The following is a 22,474-nucleotide window of genomic DNA, read 5'->3' as shown; positions in this document are numbered from 1 at the left end:
TCAGACATACAGGATTCCACTGATTTCCTAACAATGCCTTTTCTTCACTCTGTGTTGCGTTCTTTCTTTAAAATATTTTTTTATTTTATTTTTTAATGTTTATTTATTTTTGAGAAAGAGCAAGCAGGGGAGGGGCAGAGAGAGAGGGAGACACAGAATGCAAAACAGGCTTCAGGCTCTGAGCTGTCAGCACAGAACCCAATGTGGGGCTCAAACTTATGAACCACAACATCATGACCTGAGCCGAAGTTGAACACTTAACCAACTGAGCCATACAGGCACCCCATTCTTTAAAATACTCTCTTTTTTAAAAAGTAGGCTTCATGCCCAGCATGGAGTCCAAAATAGGGCTTGAACCCATGACCCTGAGATCAAGACCTGAGCTGAGATCAAGAGTAAAATACTCATGGGTTCCTGTGCAGCTCAGTTGATTGAGACTCTGGATTTTGGCTTAGGTCATGATCTCGTGATTCATGGGTTCAATCCCTGTGTTGGGCTCTGTGCTGATTGCATGCAGCCTGTGTGGGAGTCTCTCTCTCCCCCTCTCTCTTTGCCCTTCCCCCACTTGTGCTTTGTCTCTCTCTCTCTCTCTCAAAATAAATAAATAAACTTAAAAAAAAAAAAAAAAGAATAGGACATTTAACCAACTGACCCACCCAGGTGCTCCTAAAATACTCATTTTTAAAAAGACACATATTCCTCTAGTTTCTTTGCACTTTCATGCACATCTGACAGAAGGTACCATTTACCAAAAGTCTTATAGCTAGTAAGTGGATAGGATTTAAATACACACCATTCTGTCTCCCTGGAAAAAGTGATCATTATGAGAGAAGTAAGGATCCAAGAGAAAACAAGAGTTTATTGACTATAATTAATAAAATTATTTAGGTCAGGAATCTTCATCTAAGAATTATAGAAGTTTCAGAGACAGGAATAATTATATGTATATGCATGGACACACATATACATTATTACAGACAGAGAAGCAGAGACTTTAAGGGATGGAAGAGGTTGTAAATGAGAACACTTCAGACTCACACACAAGTAGCCACATTAACATTTGTGCTGAAGAGCCCTGATTCCCAGGCAATTAATTACTCAATCCAAGACCAAGGAATTTTGTGGTTTTCTTGAGGATTTCAAGTCTCCGGTTAAGATCTTCAAAATCAACTTCCTCAGAACCACAAGGGTCAATGGATAGGCTTACTTGAGGTTTTACATCAGGCAAATCAGGAGGCATAAAGTTATCAAAACCCATCTTGGATCTTGATTCTGGCTTTGGAGAAGTTGGGAGGTTGAATCCTGTACCTGTTCATTTCAATAAATATAATTAAAAGTCACAATAATACAGCCTTCCAGAAAGAAATCCCAGCCTCAAAGGCAGTAGACTATTATTACTTTTGAGAGGGCAGCATATAATCTGGCTGGAAAACTAGACAACTCCCCCATCATGCAAATGGTGGTAGTGGTGACATTTTGTTGGCCCTTGCTTCAAAGGCAATCTGGACTTCTAAAAAAGGCACAGTTTTTCAAACTATGTGCATAATTATCTAGTGTGATGGTTGTTTCAAAACTTTTTCTGTGTTAAAGATCTCTCTGAGATCTATATCCACTTTGAAAACTGTTAGCTACTATAAAGGAACCCACTGTACTCCTGGTAAGTCACTAATAACCTTCTGTCACCTATGGAGGAATAGTCTTATAAGAATTGAAAAGTCTTGGGGTGCCTGGGTGGCTCAGTTGGTTAAGCGTCTGACTTCGGCTCAGGTCATGATTTTGCGGTTCGTGAATTCGAGCCCTGCGTCAGGCTCTGTGCTGACAGCTCAGAGCCCGGAGCCTGCTTCGGATTCTGTGTCTCCGTCTCTCTCTGTCCCTTCCCCACTTGTGCTCTGTCTCTCTCTATCAAAAATAAATAAAATGTAAAAAAAAATTTTGAAGAATTGAAAAATCTTCAGTGAGTAGTAAGCAGTTCCAGCTTCTACCAGCATTCCCTATACTTACTAGGAAACAATTAAGGACACAAATCACTCTTCTTATAGGAGTCATTCTGAAAGAAAAAAGACCGCTGGGTTGTGATTGGTCTGAGCGCCAAACACATATTTTGTTCACAGTAAGCCTTCAATAAATATTTCATAAAATTAACTTCTCATAGTCCAGCTTCCTTCTTGTGAAGGTGAAGTTTCTATTTATGCCTTCTGGAAATTACCCTTAGGAGCAACTATGAGTTTTGCTGCTTTTGTCACCTGTGGTCACATACAAGAAACAGGAAATCTTTTATCTTAAAGCCTGGAGATGCTACTTGTGAAAGACGATTCAGTTTAATAAAGTCTGAGGACTCTTTCTCCAAGAAATAAATGGCAAGGAGAAAACAACAGGCAGGAAGAAGGAAGTGTTAGAGATGAGAAGGTTTAGGAGATATATCAACCAAATACAATGTGTAGATCTTTGGTCCTGATTTCAATAAAATAACTATAAAATGCATTTTTGAGATAATCAGCAAAATTTTTCAAAGTTTATTTATTTAGAGAGACAACCAGTGGGGGAGGGGCAGAGAGAGAGGGAGGACAGAGGATTGGAAGCAGGCTCTGTGCTGACAGCAGAGAGCCCGATGTGGGGCCTGAACTCAAGAACGTGAGATTCTGACCTGAGCCAAAGTTGGACATTTAACCGACTGAACCGCTCAGGCACCCTAGCAATTAGCAAAATCTAATGTGGATTGAGTATTATATTATAGTAAGAAATTATTTTTCATTGTATTGAGCATCATAATGGCATGGCATTTTTTTATATTATAAAAACAAAAGGTATGTGTTAGAGATATTTACAGAAATATTTACAGGTGAAATTATATGATGTCTGAGATTTGCTCTAAATTCCTCCTTCCCCACAGGGGTGCCTGGGTGGCACAATTGGTTAAGCATCTGACTCTTGGTTTCAGCTCAGGTCATGATCTCATGGTTTTGTGAGTTCAAGCCCTTAGCCCTTAGTCGGGGGCTCCAGGGCTCCATGCTATCAGTGCGGAGCCTGCTTGGGATTCTCTGTCTCTCTCTCTCTCTGCCCCTTCTCCACTTGTGCTCTCTTTGTCTCTCTCAAAATAAATAAATAAACTTTTGAAAAATAAAAATAAAAGATAAATTCCTTCTCCCCCCCGCCCCAATAAAAGTGTCAGGAAGAGAGAAAAGAAGAGAAGCAGAAAGTTGATAACTGTTAAAACCATGTGATGGGTACATGGAAGTTCATTATATTATTACCTCTAATTTTCTATATGTTTAAAGTTTCCATAATAAAGTTTTCTTTGTTTTATTTTTTTAAGTTTTTATTTTAATTCCAGTTAATATACAGTGATATATTAGTTTCAGGTGTACAATGTAGTGATTCATCAAGTCCATATATCACCAGATACTCATCACAACAAGTGCACTCCTTAACCCCCATCACCTATTTAACCCATACCGCACCTCCCTCCCCTCTGGTAACCATCAGTTTTTTTCTCTGTATTTAAGAGTCTGTTTCCTTCTTTTTTTTTTTTTTTAAGTTTATTTATTTAAGAGTACATGCGCACGAGCAGGGGTGGGACAGAGAAAGATAGGGAGAAAAAGAATCCCAAGTAGGCTTTGCGCTGTCAATGTGGAGCCCGACATGCGTCTCAATCCCACAAACCTTGGGATCATGACCTGAGCTAAAATCAAGAGTGAGATGCTTAACTGAGTGGGCCACCCAGGCACCTCAATTCTTTCTTATTTTAAATCAGAGGACTTGCATTCCAAGACTGGAAGCTGAGCAATTCACAAGGTGTCATTCAGATAAATAATTTCAACAAAGAAAATCAGAGTTAAATTGTGTCTGAAATATAAAATCTTAAAAAAAGAGTTTCAGGGGCGCCTGGGTGGCGCAGTCGGTTGAGCGTCCGACTTCAGCCAGGTCACGATCTCGCGGTCCGTGAGTTCGAGCCCCGTGTCAGGCTCTGGGCTGATGGCTCGGAGCCTGGAGCCTGTTTCCGATTCTGTGTCTCCCTCTCTCTCTGCCCCTCCCCCGTTCATGCTTTGTCTCTCTCTGTCCCAAAAATAAATAAAAAACGTTGAAAAAAAAAAAAAAAAAAGAGTTTCATAGTGGCACCTGGGTGGCTCAGTTGATTGAGTGTCCAACTTCAGCTCAGGTCATGATCTCACAGCTCGTGGGTTCGAGCCCCGCTTCGGGCTCTGCGCTGACAGCTCAGAACCTGGAGCCTGCTTTGGATTCTGTCTCTTTCTCTCTCTCTCTGCCCCTCCCCCACTTGTACACACACACACTCTCTCTCTCTCTCTCTCTCTCTCTCAAAAATAAATAAACATTAAAAATTTAAAAAAGAGTTTCATGGGGTCAGAAATACCTTGCAAGTTTAAAAGAATAAGACCATTTCTCTTTATTCATACTGAAGGAACAGAGTAAAGAGAATTAATGTCTATGGCTCTTTAGCATTTACTTATTTGACTTCTCTAGATTTATGTCTACAAAGTTTTGAGATCTTTATACTATTTTCAACAAGAGAAGACAACTGTTTCCCCTACATATAAATATTGAAATATGTGTCTAAATCACTGTACATGAAAGACTTTCCAATTTGTCCAGCTCATAAAAATGTTCCTTGCAGTCCATATTGTGGTATTGTCAAGAGATTGACAAAAGACTACAGGCCTATTTTCTCATGAGTTCAGCATAAAAACACATCAAATGGGGAGCCTGCGTGGCTCAGTCTCTTAAACCTCTTAAGCGTCCGACTTTGGCTGAGGTCATGATCTCACAATTCGTGAGTTTGAGCCCTACATTGGGCTGTGTGCTCACAGCTCAGAGCCTGGAGCCTGCTTCAGATTCTGTGTCTCACTCTCTCTCTCTGCCCCTCCCCTACTCATGCTCGGTCTCTCTCTCTCTCTCTCAAAAGTAAATAAACATTAAAAATCAAATGTCCGCTAAATGACTGCAAATATGCTCCCTAGCCTTAAAAAACATCACTAAGATTATTCTACCATTCAAAAGGCCCATGTAGAAATATATTTTAACACTACTGGTAGTCCCATCCCAGAATCAGTTTCCCTCTCTGTACTGACCTGTCTTTCAGGAGGAAGGGATAAAAAACAAGAGGCTGGAGGTCTCACAGGAAAGGGTCCCAGTGCAGATATTGGTGATGCCTCAAGTGGATCACCAGTTCCTGCTAAAGTTCCACCTCCTCTGTCAACAGCACCTTTCTTAACATCCTCAGTAAATCCAATACTGACCAGGTCTGCCAGGGCTTCCACCTAAGGCAAGAGGGTAAGAGTCACATTGTGTTCTCAACTTATCACACATTTGTTTATCACGTACCTACTAGATGCCAAACATTCTTAGAAGCACAGGGGAGGAAACGGTGAGCAAGGAGACATGGTTCCTGCCCTCATGAAGTTCATACTTTAATGTAAGTTAAGTCGATGACAGATAAAGCAACCTTCAAGCTTCTGGCCCATACCACCTTCTTTCTCTCTCTTTCAAAGACTATATTTTGAGGGCCTATGCGGTCAGACATTGTAGTACATCAATGATTAAGAACTGCACGTAAACATGCATAGGTAGGTCTACAAGAACGTTTATCAAACTTGAGCAGTGGTAAACTCTGAATTTATTCATTCATTTGACAAAAATCTATTGACAGTGCTAGGGATGCTACAGTGGACGAAACAGATAAAAGTCCCTGTCCTCATACAACTGATATTCCAGTGGAAGAAATAGATAATAAACAAAATCACTAAGTGAACTATATCGTATGTTAGAGTTAAGAGCAATAGAGAAAAAACATACACCAGAGAAGAGGGAAGAGGTTGACATTTTGGAGACAATAGATGAGAAGTGACTCACAGAGAACACACAAGTACAGACCTGAAGGAAGTGAGGGAAGGACGGGGAAGATAGCTAAAGAACACAGAGTACTGGAAGTACAAAGGTTCTGAGGTGGGAACCAGCATGTGTATTTGAAGAAGCACAAAGAGGCCAGTGTGGCTGAGGCAGAGTAAATAAGGGGAAAAGTAGAGACAATGAGGCCAGACAGAAGAGGTGAGAGTGCATTTCCTCCTTCATCACAGGAGAGTTGCTGCCTGTTACTCGTAAGTGAATTAAAAAGACATTGTAAGGGTTTAAAAGAAGAGGAGTAACATGATCTGACTTAGGTACTAACCAGATCTCTGACTGTTATATTGGATCAATTAATGGGGAAGAGGAGTAGAAGCAGGAAAACCAGTTAAGAGGCTATTGCAGTCATTCAGGCAAGAGATTAGGTTAGATCAAAGTACCGTCAATGGAGGTGGTGAGAAGTGGCAGAATTCTGGATATATTTAGAAGGTAGAGTGACCAAGATTTGCTGAAAATTGGTTGGGGGCTAGGTAGGGGTTGAGAGAAGGGGTAGAGTCAAGGAAGATATCAAGATTTTGCCCTAGCATAGAATTGCCATGAACTGTAAGAAGGACTAGGTCCATGAAAGGGATGAGAGCACTTTTGGACATGTTAAGTTTGAGATGCCTCTGAAACATCCACGTGAAGATGTCAAGAAAGTGGATGGATATATCAGTCTGGAGTTCGTATCAACCTAGAGCTCTTAGCTAGTGATGGAGATATGGAAGTCTTCACCATAAACATGGGATTGAAAACCATGACGTAGGATGAAATCACCTAAACAATAGAGAAGAAAGGGAAAAAGTCTAGAGACTGAGCCCTTGGGCACATCTCTAGTGGTATTTCATGTGGCTTTTACTTCTTCAAAGTTCCTTTCTGTATTGTCTAAGTTTTTACAATGTGTCCTTTTTCAACAAACCATGTAACTCTTTGGAAGAGGGAAAAAAAAGGAGTATGAGTCCTAGCAGGAAACAATCAGCAAAACCTCAGAAAAGTGTGCCCCTTAACACTACCCAACTTGGTGCATGCCTCTTCAGCAATTCAAAGGCATTAGGGGGAAATCCCTCTTGTCCTAAAACCCTCCATGACCACCTTTTAGAAGCTTAGACCACCTTGAGTGATGTTGATGATGATGATGATGATGATGATGATGGTGATAGAAAGCAAAACTTGATTACATTGGCTATGTGCCAGGCATTGCATTTAACTTCTTTATTCATATTAGCATGTTTAATCATCTCAACAAATTATGAGATTTGGTAATAACGATTAACTCTTATTATCCCCCTTCTTAAAGTCCAGACAACTGAGTCTTTGAAAGGGTGAGTCACTTGCCTGAGGTCTCATGGTTAATAAATGGTGAATCTAGGATCTGAATATGGGTCATTTCACTACTGAACTCATACTCTTAACACCAAAATATAGTGCCTTATACTACACTATAAAATTGAGATCTTAAGAAGTAAAAAAGCTTTACACACTTCCGTGTGTATGTGCGTGCGCACATGTGTTTGGGTGTTTTTTTTCCAATATATGAAATTTATTGTCAAATTGGTTTCCATACAACACCCAGTGCTCATCCCAAAAGGTGCCTTCCTCAATACCCATCACCCACCCTCCCCGCCCTCCCACCCCCCATCAACCCTCAGTTTGTTCTCAGGTTTTAAGAGTCTCTTATGCTTTGGCTGTCTCCCACTATAACCTCTTTTTTTTTTTCCTTCCCCTCCCCCATGGGTTTCTGTTAAGTTTCTCAGGATCCACATAAGAATGAAAACATATGGTATCTGTCTTTCTCCATATGGCTTATTTCACTTAGCATCACACTCTCCAGTTCCATCCACGTTGCTACGAAAGGCCATATTTCATTCTTTCTCATTGCCACGTAGTACTCCATTGTGTATATAAACCACAATTTCTTTATACATTCATCAGTTGATGGACATTTAGGCTCTTTCCATAATTTGGCTATTGTTGAGAGTGCTGCTATAAACATTGGGGTACAAGTGCCCCTATGCATCAGTACTCCTGTATCCCTTGGGTAAATTCCTAGCAGTGCTATTGCTGGGTCATAGGGTAGGTCTATTTTTAATTTTCTGAGGAACCTCCACACTGTTTTCCAGAGTGGCTGCACCAATTTGCATTCCCACCAACAGTGCGAGAGGGTTCCCATGTCTCCATATCCTCTCCAGCATCTATAGTCTCCTGATTTGTTCATTTTGGCCACTCTGACTGGTGTGAGGTGATATCTAAGTGTGGTTTTGATTTGTATTTCCCTGATGAGGAGCGACGTTGAGCATCTTTTCATGTGCCTGTTGGCCATCTGGATGTCTTCTTTAGAGAAGTGTCTATTCATGTTTTCTGCCCATTTCTTCACTGGGTTATTTGTTTTTCGGGTGTGGAGTTTGGTGAGCTCTTTATAGATTTTGGATACTAGCCCTTTGTCCGATATGTCACTTGCAAATATCTTTTCCCATTCTGTTGGTTGTCTTTTAGTTTTGTTGGTTGTTTCTTTTGCTGTGCAGAAGCTTTTTATCTTCATAAGGTCTCAGTAGTTCATTTTTGCTTTTAATTCCCTTGCCTTTGGGGATGTGTCAAGTAAGAAATTGCTATGGCTGAGGTCAGAGAGGTCTTTTCCTGCTTTCTCCTCTAGGTTTTTAATGGTTTCCTGTCTCACATTCAGGTCCTTTATCCATTTTGAGTTTATTTTTGTGAATGGTGTGAGAAAGTGGTCTAGTTTCAATCTTCTGCATGTTGCTGTCCAGTTCTCCCAGCACCATTTGTTAAAGAGACTGTCTTTTTTCCATTGGATGTTCTTTCCTGCTTTGTCAAAGATTAGTTGGCCATACGTTTGTGGGTCTAGTTCTGGGGTTTCTATTCTATTCCATTGGTCTGTGTGTCTGTTTTGTGCCATGGGTGGTTGTTTTTAACACACTTGTAAGTATAATACTTAAGGTATCTTCATCCTTGTTTTCTACCCTATTGTTACCAACTTATAAGGGTCATGTGACAGCAGAAGTCAAGCTCTGTTAGGAAAAGTATGTGGGTGGAGAAAAGGTGCAAATGTCACCTGCTTTACAATCCTGGCAGAGCTACTCTGGAAGCCACATTCCTAAGTAGAAAACAGATCTTCTGGTGCACAATAAAAATCTCAGCTTTAAGTCCATTCTTTGTTCTTGAAAGTATTCACTGTAATGGTTGCCGTGGATTTATATGGCACATTATAGTTCTTAGCAATTTCTGTCAGGTACTATTCTACTACAACCTGGGGTAGAGTAGTCACATTTAATTTTACACATTAGCTGCAAGATAAAGAACATAACAGAATTTGGTCACACACATATCCACAAACTCAGAAACAAAAAGAGTTGAGGTGGTCTTTCACCTCTAAATCACTGTCCTTTATTTTTCTACTATCTGTTCTGTAAAAGTACAATTAAAAACTTTTTTTTAAATTTAGGAGGTGCCCTGCTTATATCATAAAGATAGCCCAATCCTGGGGGGAAAGAATCTCAATCTCTGAAAATAAGAGGAAGAAAATAAACCTAAGAAAAAAAACTTTAAATTGAAAGTTCTGATTTTGGAAGTATTTTAATTATGTCAAAGGCGATATTCAACACACTCAGCAACCTACAGTACAGCAAGGCACCATCCAGTCAGAATGGACACCCTGAAACAACTCTGAAACACCACCAGCCTGAAACAACACTGCGGCTAGATCTCTGTGTCTCAGCTGAATGTCAGTCCTGAATTATACTGTGTGGTCATGATGTAAGATGTTCAAAACTTGAAGCTTCTAAATTTATAAACTTCCTTCATATTACTGGGCCAGTTACATTTAGGAAAATGTATGCTTTCTTTGTAAAGAAATAATCTCAGATTGCTTGACACTAGCTTTTTTATAAAGCTCTGAGTTCCCTAGTCCAAAATCTTTAAACAGGTTATTCTGCCTCCAACGTGTTTGGGTGGCTCAGTTGGTTAAGTGTCTGACTTTTGGTTTCAGCTTGGGTTATGATCTCATGGTTCGTGGGTTTGAGCCCCCACATTAGGCTCCACACTGTCAGTGTGGGATTCTCTTTTTCCCTCTCTCTCTGACCCTCCCCTGCTTGTTCTCTCTCCCTCTCTGTCTCTCTCTCTCAAAAATAAATAAATATTTTTAAAAGTTTTAATGTTTATTTTTTAGAGACACAGAGACAGTGCAAGTGGGGGAGGGGCAGAGGAGAGAGAGAGAGAGAGAGAGAGAGAGAGAGAGAGAATCCCAAACAGGCTCTGCGCTGCCAGCTCAGAGCCTGACACAGGGCTCAACCCCAGGAAACTGTGAGATCATCACCTAAGCTGAAACCAAGAGTTGGACGCTTAACTGACTAAGCCTCCCAGGTGCCCCAAGACTTATTTCTAAACATCTTTCAGTCTGCACAAAATTATGCATTCTGAGTTTGTTTATATTTGCTTTTCCTGTATTTCTTGGCTTAGAAAAATGTGTGTCTCTGGAAATGTGTCTACCTGAGAGGTGACAGTTCCGATCTCATTGGTTCGACACAGTTGACCATATTCTTGGCTGTACTTTGCACACAGCTGATTAGATACCTGAAGCAAACCATCACCAAGAAAAAAATAAAGGTGAAATCCATCAAGTTATGACAAATTTGAAGATGAAGAACTACGAAAAGAGCAAAAATCACTTTCATCTTATCTCATTGGAATTACATTCTATTAGCATCAAAACAACAGCAATAGCAACAGAACAAGTGTTTTGTTCTTAAGTATCTGATAAATGTGAAACTTAAAACTTCTAATTCTAAATACCTTATAAATTATGACTCCTGTCTCCGCACGAAAGAAATCCACTGTCAAATTTTGCTTTATTTTTTTAGGTAAGGTTTATTATTTTTTTCTACCATTGCCATTTAAAAAATTTTTTTTTTAATGTTCATTTATTTTTGAGAGAATGTGAGCAGGGGAGGGTCAGAGAGAGAGGAAGACACAGAATCTGAAGCAGACTCCAGGCTCTGAGCTGTCAGCACAGACCCTGACGTGGGGCTTGAACCCACGAACTGTGAGATCATGACCTTAGCTAAAGTTGGACACTTAACCAGCTGAGCTAACCAGGTACCCCTCTACCATTGCCATTTTTTTTAAATTTTTTTTTAATGTTTATTTATTTTTGAGACAGAGAGAGACAGAGCATGAACGGGGGAGGGTCAGACAGAGAGGGAGACACAGAATCTGAAGCAGGCTCCAGGCTCTGAGCTGTCAGCACAGAGCCCGACGCGGGGCTCGAACCCACGGACCGTGAGATCATGACCTGAGCGAAGTCGGACGCTTAACCGACTGAGCCACCCAGGCGCCCCGCCATTTTTTTAAAAAGTATTTTTTCACTTACACACTAACAGCAGACAATACTTCTATGGTTGTCCTTTAAGAGAAAAAAGGATTCCTCTAAGTAATCCTACAATTCTAAACAAGTAGCAAGAGTGATACTCTCACCTACAGTTATGGCACAGGCAGTGAAAACTTATCAAACTTACTATCTTCAACTCAGGCACCTCTGACTGGAGGCGAGGAGCTGCCCAGATTAGTGTAGATACAGATTAGGTCAGACCAGAATCCAGTTCCCTAAGAAGAACACAAAGTTATGCAACACAGAGCTTTATGTTTCCATCTTTTCCCTACTTCAAAGATAGTCCATGGACAATATTCGAAATATATTATCAAATAATTCTTTTTTTAAGTTGATTTATTTTGAGAGAGACAAAGACAGCGCAAATAGGGGAGGGGCAGGGAGAGAGGGAGAGAGAGAGAATCCCAAGCAGGCTCCTCACCGTCAGCATGGAGGCTGACATGGGGCTCAATTCCACAAACTCCAAGATTATGATCTGAGCCAAAATCAAGAGTCAGATGCTCAACCGACTGAGCCACCCAGGTACCGCTAATGTTAAATAATTTTTTTTAAGTGAAATTACAATATATACCAATATATACAATTACAGTATATACACATAGGTATATATAACTATATATATACCCATACACACGTATGTGTTTATACACAGATAAATAAATACATATATGGACTGAAAGAAATGTACCAAAATTCTTATCTCTAGATTTGGTGATTATGGATTCTTTTTTTGTCTGTATTTCACCACTCCTCTACAAACTCAGAAAAAAGATAACTATATGGTTCTTTTTTAAGACCAACTTTATTTATTTAAGGCATCTCTACACCTAACAAATTTAAGACCCCAAGCTCAAGAGTTGTATGCTGTTCCCACTGAGCCTGCTAGGTTCCCCAACAACCATATGGTTCTAAACATGGCTCCTTGGACTAACATATTCCCTTCAAACAGCACTACTTCCTCCTATAAAAATTAGAGACAAAGTTCTTTGGCATAGTACCAGCAAGTTAGAGTGCACTCTCCCCCCTCACTAGGTGCGGGGATGCCTTCTCACTCCTTTGAGCCTGAAAAATGTGCAGGTTCAGTAGGTCTTCTTTGTGGCCTGGATCAAGCTGAACCAAGCCAGCAAAAGGTCACAATACAGCTCCAGGATCTCCATGGATCCTCTGTGGTAGTCTTCTCAGATAACATGTTCCACTTGGATCCGAGCTCGTTCATCTTTCCCATTAGCCAGACAGTCAGCAATCTCTTTCCTGGCTCTCTGGGCCTGCTCAGCTTCAGCACAAAGCACACGTATAGGAAAGTGCATGTACGGGGGCTTCTGGGTGGCTCAGTTAGTTGAGCCTCCGGCTTCAGCTCAGATTGCGATGTCCCGGTTCTTGGGTTTGAGCCCTGCGTCAGACTGTGTGCTGACAGCTCAAAGCCTGGAGCCTGCTTTGGCTTCTGTGTCTCCCTCTCTCTCTCTACCCCTCCCCTGCTCGTGCTCTGTCTCTCTCAAAAAATAAAACATTGACAAAAATTAAAAAAAAAGAAAATTAAAAAAAGAAAAGTGCATGTACAAAGAGGAGTTTATTGAATAAAAAAGGCAGGTGACATGATAGTGTGAAACTGTTTTTATAAAAACAATAAAAAATATGTACCATATGTGCACATATGAAGTTATCAATGTTTTGCACTAAGCTGTGGTTCTCAAAGTGTCATCCCCAGATCAGCAACGCCAGTATCACCTGAGATTCTGTTAGAAATGCAGATTCTTGGAGCCCACTGAATCAGAAACTCTGAAAGTGAACCCAAAAATCTGTGTTTGAACAAGCCCTCCAATTTTGACACCTGTTGAAGGTTAATAATTGCTCTAGGGGGTGTTCTGTCAGGTGATCTTTGTTTTATCCTTTCAGCTAACCTTGCTTTTCTAAAATGTCCCATAGTGAACATTTCTTATATTTGTAATAAAAATATTATTTAAAAAAGAAGAATAAGGGATCCTGGGTAGCTCAGCCAGTTGAGCATCTGACTGTTGATTTGGCCCAGGTCATGATCTCACGGTTCGTGGGATGGAGCCCTGTAGCCTGACACTGACAGCACAAAGCCTGCTTGAGATTCTCTTGCTCCCCCTCTTTCTACCCCTCCTCCCCCTCAAAATAAATAAGCTTAAAAAATAAAAATAAGAAAATAAAGAAGAATGCATGAAGTGCTCTACATTTAGAAAACTGTTCTTGGGGCGCCTGGGTGGTTCAGTCGGTTAAGCAATGGACTCATGATTTTGGCTTAGGTCATGATCTCACAGTTTGGGAGTTTGAGCCGTGCATTGGACTCTGCACTGACAGAGGATCCCAGCCTGCTTGGGATCCTCTGTCCCCCTCTCCGCCCCTCTCCTGCTGACTCTCTTTCTCTCCAAAATAAATAAAATATTAAGACAAAAACTGTTCTCAGGGGTGCCTGGGTGGCTCAGTTGTTTAAGCGTCAGATTCTTGGCTCAGGTTGTGATCTCAAGGTTGTGAGATCAAGTGCCACGTCAGGCTTCATACTGGGCATGAAGCCTGCTTAATATTCTTCCTCCCTCTCTCTGTCTCTCTCCCTCCCCCCCCCACCACCTGTGGGTGTGGGTGTTTCATTTTATCCTATAACACCTGTGTGAGGTGTTATTTGCATTTTACAGTTGAGAAAATTGAGATTCTAAGAGGTTAAATGGCTTGCCCATGGTCACACGATTAAGAGTAACTGGTTGAATTAGAACATGGCCAAATCTTCAGACTGTAAGCTCCTATGCTTTCTCACCATATTATGCCAATAAAATGAACAAGTAGAGTAATGCTGGGGACGTAACAAATGTAGCCTGTCCCAGACCAATCCACCAAGGTAAGTCTTACCACTTTGTATTATCAACTGATGACTGAGCCTGGGGAAACAGACTTTTCACAAGTCAGGAAAACCTGAGCCCCTAAATTATGTAACCTGTCTGTTCACTGAGTTATACTCACCTCCTAATCACGAAAAGACAGAGTTATTCTCTGCAAGCAAATCTTGACATGAGACTACATTTAAATCTGAAATAAACACAAATCTCAGTGCTTGAAAGGTTGCTTAGCCAAGTACAAAGGAGGAAAATGTTCTCTGTTCTAGACATCACAGGGAAAAGAAATTATAGTGGAATTGGACTTGTTTCAGATAAATACTGAACTGTTGTTACACCATTACTAATATTAGCAAACATTTATTGTGTGCCCAGGTTATAGTTTGTGTTACAAATAGATCCCTGGAATGATAGAAAACCAAGATCATTATCTCCCTTTAAAGAGGAATAAGTTTAGTTAAGGAGGGCTAATTTGCTTTATATACCTCAAATCACTCAGGCACTCCAAGTTTAAATTAAATTTGTTAAAAGAAGATATAATTTATCTGGATAATAATATGTGTCACTGGATTGCCAGGATCTAATAAAAGGACATGTGAGCATGCAGTTTAAAATTCACAAGCTCAGGGCGCCTGGATGGCTCAGTCGGTTGAGCATCTGACTTTGGCTCAGGTCATGATCTTACAGTTCATGAGTTCAAACCCCACAGTGGGCTCTGTGCTGACAGCTCAGAGCCTGGATCCTGCTTCGGATTCTGTGTGTCTGTCTCTCTGTGGCCCTCCTCCACTTGTGCTCTGTCTCTTTCTCAAAAATAAATAAACATAAGAACAAATTTTTAAAAATACAAACTTCAAGCTGTATTACAAAGCTGTAATCATCAAGACAGTATGGTGGTGGCACAAGAACAGACACTCAGATAGATGGAACAGAATAGAGAACCCAGAAATGGACCCACAAACATATGCCCAACTAATCTTTGACAAAGCAGGAAACAATATTCAATGGAATAAAGACAGTCTCTTCAGCAAGTAGTGCTGGGAAAACTTGACAGTGACATGCAGAAAATTGAACCTGGACCACTTTCTTACACCATACACAAAAATAAATTCAAAATGGATGAAAAACCTAAATGTAAGACAGGAAGCCATCAAAATCCTCGAGGAGAAGGCAGGCAAAAACCTCTTTGACCTTGGCCACAGCAACTTCTTACTCAACATGTTTCCCGAGGCAAGGGAGACAAAAGCAAAAATGAACTATTGGGACCTCATCAAAATAAAATCTTCTGCACAGCAAAGGAAACAATCAGCAAAACTAAAAGGCAACCAACAGAATGGGAGAAGATAGCTGCAAATGACTTATCAGATAAAGATCCAAAATCTATAAAGAACTTACCAAACTCAACACCTAAAAAAACAAATAATCCAGTGAATAAATGGGCAAAATACATGAATAGACACTTCTCTAAAGAAAACATCCAGATGGCCAGGGTTAGTATCCAAAATCTATAAAGAACTTACCAAACTCAACACCTAAAACAAATAATCCAGTGAAGAAATGGGCAAAAGACATGAATAGACACTTCTCCAAAGAAGACATCCAGATGGCCAACCGACACATGAATCAATGCTCAACATCTCTCATCATCAGGGAAATACACATCAAAACCACCACGAGATACCACCTCACACCTGTCAGAATGGCTAACGTTAACAACTCAGGCAACCACAGATGTTGGCGAGGATGCAGAGAGAGAGGATCTCTTTTGCATTGCTGGTGGGAATGCAAGCTGGTGCAGCCACTCTGGAAAACAGTATGGAGGTTCCTCAAAAAAATTAAAAATAAAACTACCCTATGACCCAGCAATTGCGCTACTAGGTATTTATCCAAGGGATACAGGTATGCTGTTTTGAAGGGGCACATGCACCCCAATGTTTATAGCAGCGCTATCACTGATAGCCAAAGTATGGAAACAGCCCAAATGTCCGTTGATGGATGAATGGATAAAGATGTGGTATAATATACAATGGAGTATTACTCGATAATCAAAAATAATGAAATCTTGCCATTTGCAACTACATGGATGGAACTAGAGGGTATTATGCGAAGCAAAATTAGAGAAAGACAAATATCATACGAGGACTTTAAGACACAGAACAGATGAACATAAGGGAAGGGAAGCAAAAATAATATAACAGGGAGGGGGACAAAACATAAGAGACTCTTAAATATGGAGAACAAACAGAGGGTTACTAGAGCAGATGTGGGAGGGGGGGTGGGCTAAATGGGTAAGGGCATTAAGGAATCTACTCCTGAAATCACTGTTGCACTAAATGCTAACTACCTTGAATGTAAATTTTAAAAATAAATAAAAATTAAAAAGAAAGTGTAGTTACATGGGGTGCCTGAGTGGCTCAGCCAGCTAAGTATGTGACTCTTGATTTCAGCTCAGGTCATGATATGATGGTTCCTGGGACTGAGCCCCGCATTGGGTTCTGGGCTGACAATACAAAACCTGCTTGGGTTTCTCTTTCCCTCTTTCTCTCTCTCTCTCCCTCAAAATAAATAAATAAATTTAAAAATTAAAAAAAAAAAAAACATTTAAAAAAATAAATAAAATTCACAAGTTCTGTGTAAACCATCAATCATCTTCATTTTCATGGTAAAAATGATGGGTACCATTGAGTTTGCCTAAATTTCATTTGTGCATTTTTCTTAGGCCCCTGTTATCTAATGAATGCCCAAAAATCTATCTGGAAGTTTGAGTAACAGCTGCCTCTCCACCAATAGATTATAGTAATTCGAGTAAGTAGTGCTATTTATGGAGAACTCAGAAAACTGTATGCACACACAATACTTATTTTACCTGAATCCCCCTCATAATCAGAGATCATTGGTTTTTCAGTTTATTGAGGGGTTAATGGCTCATGTGACTTACTGAAATGAGGAAAGAGCAAAAGGCAACAGAAAAGTTGGATTTAAAGAAAGAAGACAAAACTTGTCAGCTACTACCTCCACTCATGGGTGTAATTCTACTTGAGTCATCACCTGACAGAAGAAATAGCTCTTTTCTTTTCTTTTCCTTTCTTTTCTTTTCCTTTCTTTTCTTTTCTTTTCTTTTCTTTTCTTTTCTTTTCTTTTCTTTTCTTTTCTTTTTCTTTTCCTTTCCTTTCCTTTCCTTTCCTTTCCTTTCCTTTCCTTTTCTTTTCTTTTCTTTTCTTTTCTTTTCGGTGTGTTTAAATAAAGGTAAGGAAGCCCTTCCAGAAAAATGTGTCCAGCAGCTCAGACTTAATAGCTATTGCACATTTGAAGAGGCTTGACTAGATAAAGTTCTCTGCTATGGTGAAGAAAAGTCCAGTAATCTGGACATTGTTTTACATTTTAAATCTTTGGAAACTTCTTTTTAAATTATACTTCTTATTTTGGGATAATTGTAGATTCATATGCAGTTTGTAAGAAGCAATACAGAGAGATCCAGAGTAATTTTTACTCCGTTTCTGGTGGTGATAACATTTTGCACAACCAAAATACTGATATTTAAAAAAAATTTTTTTAATGTTCATTTATTCATTTATTATTTATTATTATTATAGAGCACGAGCTGGGAAGGGGCAGATAGAGAGGGAGACACAGAATCTGAAGTAGGCTCCAGGCTCTGCGCGGTCGGCACAGAGCCCGACGTGGGGCTTGAACCCACAGACTGTGAGATCATGACCTGAACTGAAGTTGGTCCCTTAACCAACTGAGCCTTGCAGGCACCCCCCCAAGATACTGATATTGATACAATCAAGATACAGAATAGTCTTTGGAAACTTTTACATGATTTAAATTTTTTTAAGTGTTTATTTTTGAGAGAGAGAGAGACAGAGCATGAGCAGGGGAGGGGCAGAGAGAGAGGGAGACCCAGAATTCCAAGCAGGCTCCAGACTCGGAGCTGTCAGCACAGAGCCCGACATAGAGCTCTAACTCAGAGTGAGATCATGACCTGAGCTGAAGTTGGTCGCTTAACCAACTGAGCCACCCAGGCACCCCTTAAGTGATTTTTTTAAAGTTTATTTATTTTGAGAGAGAGAATGGGAGCATGAGTGGGGGAGAGGCAGAGAGAGAAGGAGAGAATCTCAAGCAGGTTCAGTGCCATTAGCACAGAGCCTGATGTGGGGCTTGAGAGAGAGATCATGACCTGAGCCAAAACCAAGAGTCAGGACACTTAACCAACTGGGCCATCTAGGTGCCCCAAACTTTTAAATGATTTGAGCACTATAATAATCATTTCCACAAGTCAGAAACATTCCTTTGAATTCTAAAATTGCTAAGTAATGTCTTAGGAGATATATGGGGTGTGGGAAGGTAGTGCTCAGTGATGACAGGCCGCTTACTGTGCTGTCTAGAGTATTTACTCACCTTTCTTTTTTTCCAGGAGTTTTAGGCAATTGACAACCAGTTGCAAGTTGACCTGAAGGCGATCAGCTTTGAAGGCAGAGATGAACATGATTTCACCAGGAGGCACTGCAGGCAGCTCGCAAATCACCTTGCTGAGCCAGTTTTGCAGAGAAAGAGTTATCAATGTCATGGGGGCATTAGTTTTTCCACATTTACTTTATGCATTCAATAGGCCCCTGTAAGGAATTTCTGGCTGTTTGGCAGTGGCCTAAATGTACTTGCTTCTCTGTGGCCCAATTCCCCAGATACGATTCTTGCAATTCAAGTAAGGGTTAGTTAGGTTTCCTTCAGTTTATTCCAATCTATGTTCTGACTACAACTTTTCAGAGTTCTTCAGGAAGTTTCTGACAAAAATGAAAGCCTTTGGCAAGTGTCTGAGGAAGTAGACAACAGATCAAGATTCCCCTCCCCAAAGGATATATTAGTCACTTACGGAGAAATTCCAAGACCTCCTTGAAAATAAAATATTAATGAATATGAAAGGGGGATCCCCCATTGGAATCAGGAGAGAGCACATAACATGAAAATCATATGGAGGGGCGCCTGGGTGGCTCAGTCAGTTAAGTGTCCGACTTCAGGTCATGATCTCACAGTTTGTGGGTTTGTCAAGCCCAGCGTCAGACTCCGTGCTGACACCTCAGAGCCTGGAGCCTGCTTCAGATTCTGTGTCTCCCTCTGTCTCTGCCCTGTCCCTGCTCGTGCTGTCTCTCTCTCTCTCAAAAATAAATAAACATTAAAAAAATTAAAAAGAAATAAAAATAAAAGCATGTAGAAATAAGGACACAGAATTGTTCAGAGAAATAGATAAAGCGGAACCTTGAAAACTGCACATTTCTACATTTGGACATCTAGAAAACTTTTGAAAAATAATCTAATATCAGCCACCAACACATTTCTAGGGAAAGCTAAATCTGCTAAGTATTTCTATAATTTCAACATATACTTGAGATGAATTGTTGTTTCTGCCATTGGCATCCAAAGATAAAGTTCTTTCCCAAAATGGCACCCTTGCATGCTGAGCCATACAAGCAAAAAGACAGGACAGTATGAAAACCATCTATTTTTCTTGTGATGACACACGCGGTCTCCTCAACTGCCAGCACTTCTCTCTGGTTTGATCCCTTAATGTCAAAAAAGAGTTGGGATAGTTGTCTAAACTTCCCCTGCCATACTATAGGTCTAGAAAAATCAACAATGAGGAACTAAGCAACACAGACAGAGCTGGTTTGAAACTCCTGCCTGCTTAGGGAGAAGAATAACTAGCTTAGCAGGGTTTTGTGGTCACTTGTTTTCCTTCCAAAGAGTAGCTCAAACTCTCCCATCACACAAATTCAATCTACACCCATCAAATAAATTCAATGGGAATCCAAGGAAAGAGAAGAGGTAGACAAAACAGACTGAAGTATAACTTTTCAGTTCCCAAATGTCTCAACTACTTTAAAATTTTTCCTTTCATGGGGCAGGAAAGAAATTTTTTTAATGAAAAAAAAAATCCTTTCACTTCATCACTTCTTAAAACCCCATGGAAATTAAACAAACAAACTTGGTAAAAGAAAATGAAGGACTTTCAGATGAGAGAGACTGAAAACAGGTAATAAATAGGCAAAACTGGAGTAGAAATGAGGAATTGAGAGCAAAAATATTAGCAAGGAGAGTCTCCCAGTTTGAGATATCTTTTTGAAATTTCATTCAAGAATTATTTTTTGAGCCAGCTACAGTGAATAAGACCCTGGGTTTACTTACTATAAATAACTTACATAGAGAATGATACAGATTCCAGACAATAATACAGATTTCTGGAGAAATGAGGTAACTTTTGGTTATTTTAGTGTCTTAAATCCAAAAACTATGTTAGTTTATTTATCACTAACATTCCTGTGAAACTGTCTCTATGGAGCTTCCTACCGTCAATATGTACAACCAGAGAAATGAAGATTGCTTGGAGTTCTAGAAGAGGATACAGCAGAGATATGACCCACTCTTTTGGGACTGCAGCATCAAACCAGGAAATCACCTGTGTCTCACCGATCAGAACATGCTGTGTTTTTTTAAAAACCAGACTCGCCTTTGTACTATGTAATCATGTTAATGGCTGGTAGCCAAAAAATTCTTTTTGCTTGCATCTACCTGTGTCTGCTCTTTCAATTTTGTCTGAAACACTGGCTCTCTGAGAATGTGTCTTGATCTGGGAGAAAATGGCTATCCTTGAATACACCTGGATGATCCAAGGGTCTCTATCTTGGCCTATTTTTTAAAATACTGATTTGAATTTATTGATATGGAAAAAAATGGCAAAGACAGCAGTACGTGTATCATTTTCATGTAAAAAAGAGTATAGGCTTATTTATTTGTTTATCTTGGCAGTTTTAATGCCAATTTAGTGAGCTAAGCAATGAACTAGAAACCAGAATGCCAGTTAGTGCTAAAACGGAGTCACTGAGTGACCACAGGACTTCCTTCTTGGCCAAATTGAGAGAGAAGACAACTGTCATGAATAATACTAATATCCTCGAAGCACAGCCCTCTGCTGATTTAGATGGCTACAGATGAGTAGCTTCAGTGTTTCACCCGCTGGTGCAAGGTATGTGTGTGCAGTGGTGGGGCGGGATTCAATGATTTTGATAATCCTTTGTGACTTTCCAGGTCAGAAAATACCAAAACTGAGGTCTACTGATTCCCTAGAAAGAATCTTAGAAGAGACCATATACTCTATTTGTATTTTAACTTACTCATCTTAATATTTCTAAGATAACATTCTCATAAAAAATCCAAATAAGTCCCTTTTGTATCTTTTGATTACCACCCAGTGCCACTTTTCTCTCCCAAGATAACCAATGTTAACTAGTTGTTACATATCCTTCCATTCCTTTTCTGTATAAATACATAAAGATGACTTTATATATGTTATGCTTCACATTAAATGCAGGATATCACATTGTACATATTTGCTTACATTTTCACTTACAATGTTTATAGAGAGCTCTTTTATCTACATTTTACTACCACCCTTTCATCTAATTTAAGCTCCTCATTTTCCAGAAGTGGAAACCTAAGCCTAAAGTAGTAAAATGAATTTCTCCTAAGGTCAGATAGCTACAGAGTAGGGACCAGAGCCCAGCCAGTACTTTTAAAATCAAACAGAAATCATTCGTTATTTGGTGAAAAGAGTTTGCAGAAACTGAAAGGGGGGAAATCCACTCAGAATCCAGTCTCTCCAATAGTTAAACTTATTTTTTCCCTCTGGTTTGTTTTTGTATACAGAACTACTTTTTTACACAGTTGTAATCAGAGTACAAATTCGACTGGCTTTCACTTTTTGTTAATCAGATGTTTATGTTACTATGAAGATGGCTAGTTAATTGGCAATGAATGGTGACTTAATATTTAATCGAGTAGTCAAAACCTCTTCCTACTAAATCAAGCTCCTTCCCACTGTATGAACCAACCCCCTTCCTCTCATCCCGCAAATTCTCACCACGGTTTCATCTTCCCCTAAATCCTAGGTCCGGTCCATTCTCATGCCCCTGAAAGCCATTTCTCAACTCAAAGAGCTCCCATCTCTACCCTGGGTCTCCAGGGAGATCACCTTACTACTCTCCTGGGCAGGGGTCTCCTCGGAGTTCCCCGAGGTTCCCAAGAAGAGGCTTCACGAGTTAGGCCTGGGAGATCCAGGACGTGAGGGTCGCTATTGGCCACGCCCCAGGCTCTGTTTGGGAACCCCCAGAATTTACAGGAGTACAGAGACTGCAGGGGTCATGGTGGGGTCAGGGTGAGAGGGCCGGCCCAGCCTTCTTCACGTGACCCTATTTCCCCAGGGGAGGAGTTCGTTTTTCCCACCAGAGGGGGCGCTGGGGGCGAGGGGTGAGGGGCGACAGGGGCCGGCTCCCTCCCTTCC

General features: G+C 40.3%; 1 protein-coding gene across 2 annotated transcripts; it reads right to left on the bottom strand.

The window, feature by feature from the left end:
• Nucleotides 1–895: 895 nt before the first annotated feature.
• On the bottom strand, nucleotides 896–22,407 carry LOC122234341 (IST1 homolog). Of its 2 annotated transcripts, XR_006212112.1 has the most exons (4): nucleotides 22,055–22,407; nucleotides 18,541–18,671; nucleotides 5,085–5,273; nucleotides 896–1,308 (listed from the first exon to the last, which is right to left on the bottom strand). XR_006212112.1 is itself a non-coding variant. In XM_042970306.1 (3 exons), the coding sequence occupies exons 1-3, from the start codon at nucleotides 22,063–22,065 to the stop codon at nucleotides 1,091–1,093; spliced, it is 360 nt and encodes a 119-aa protein (XP_042826240.1). In that variant the 5' UTR covers nucleotides 22,066–22,407; the 3' UTR covers nucleotides 896–1,090. The 2 variants fall into 2 exon arrangements, 1 of the variants encoding a protein (XP_042826240.1); XM_042970306.1 differs by lacking the exon at nucleotides 5,085–5,273.
• Between the last annotated feature and the right edge of the window lie 67 nt (nucleotides 22,408–22,474).

The sequence above is a fragment of the Panthera tigris genome, chromosome E2, assembly GCF_018350195.1.
Source record: "Panthera tigris isolate Pti1 chromosome E2, P.tigris_Pti1_mat1.1, whole genome shotgun sequence".
NCBI lineage: Eukaryota > Metazoa > Chordata > Mammalia > Carnivora > Felidae > Panthera > Panthera tigris.
Note: the sequence above shows the minus strand (reverse complement) of the source record. Positions and strands in the feature narration are given on the sequence as shown.

Excerpts from the sequence above, each read along its gene's own strand:
- LOC122234341 (XM_042970306.1), bottom strand. Across the intron at positions 1,309-18,540 it reads ACTCCTGGAAAAAAAGAAAG|GTACAGGATTCAACCTCCCA; the intron begins GTGAGTAAATAC and ends TGAAATGAACAG.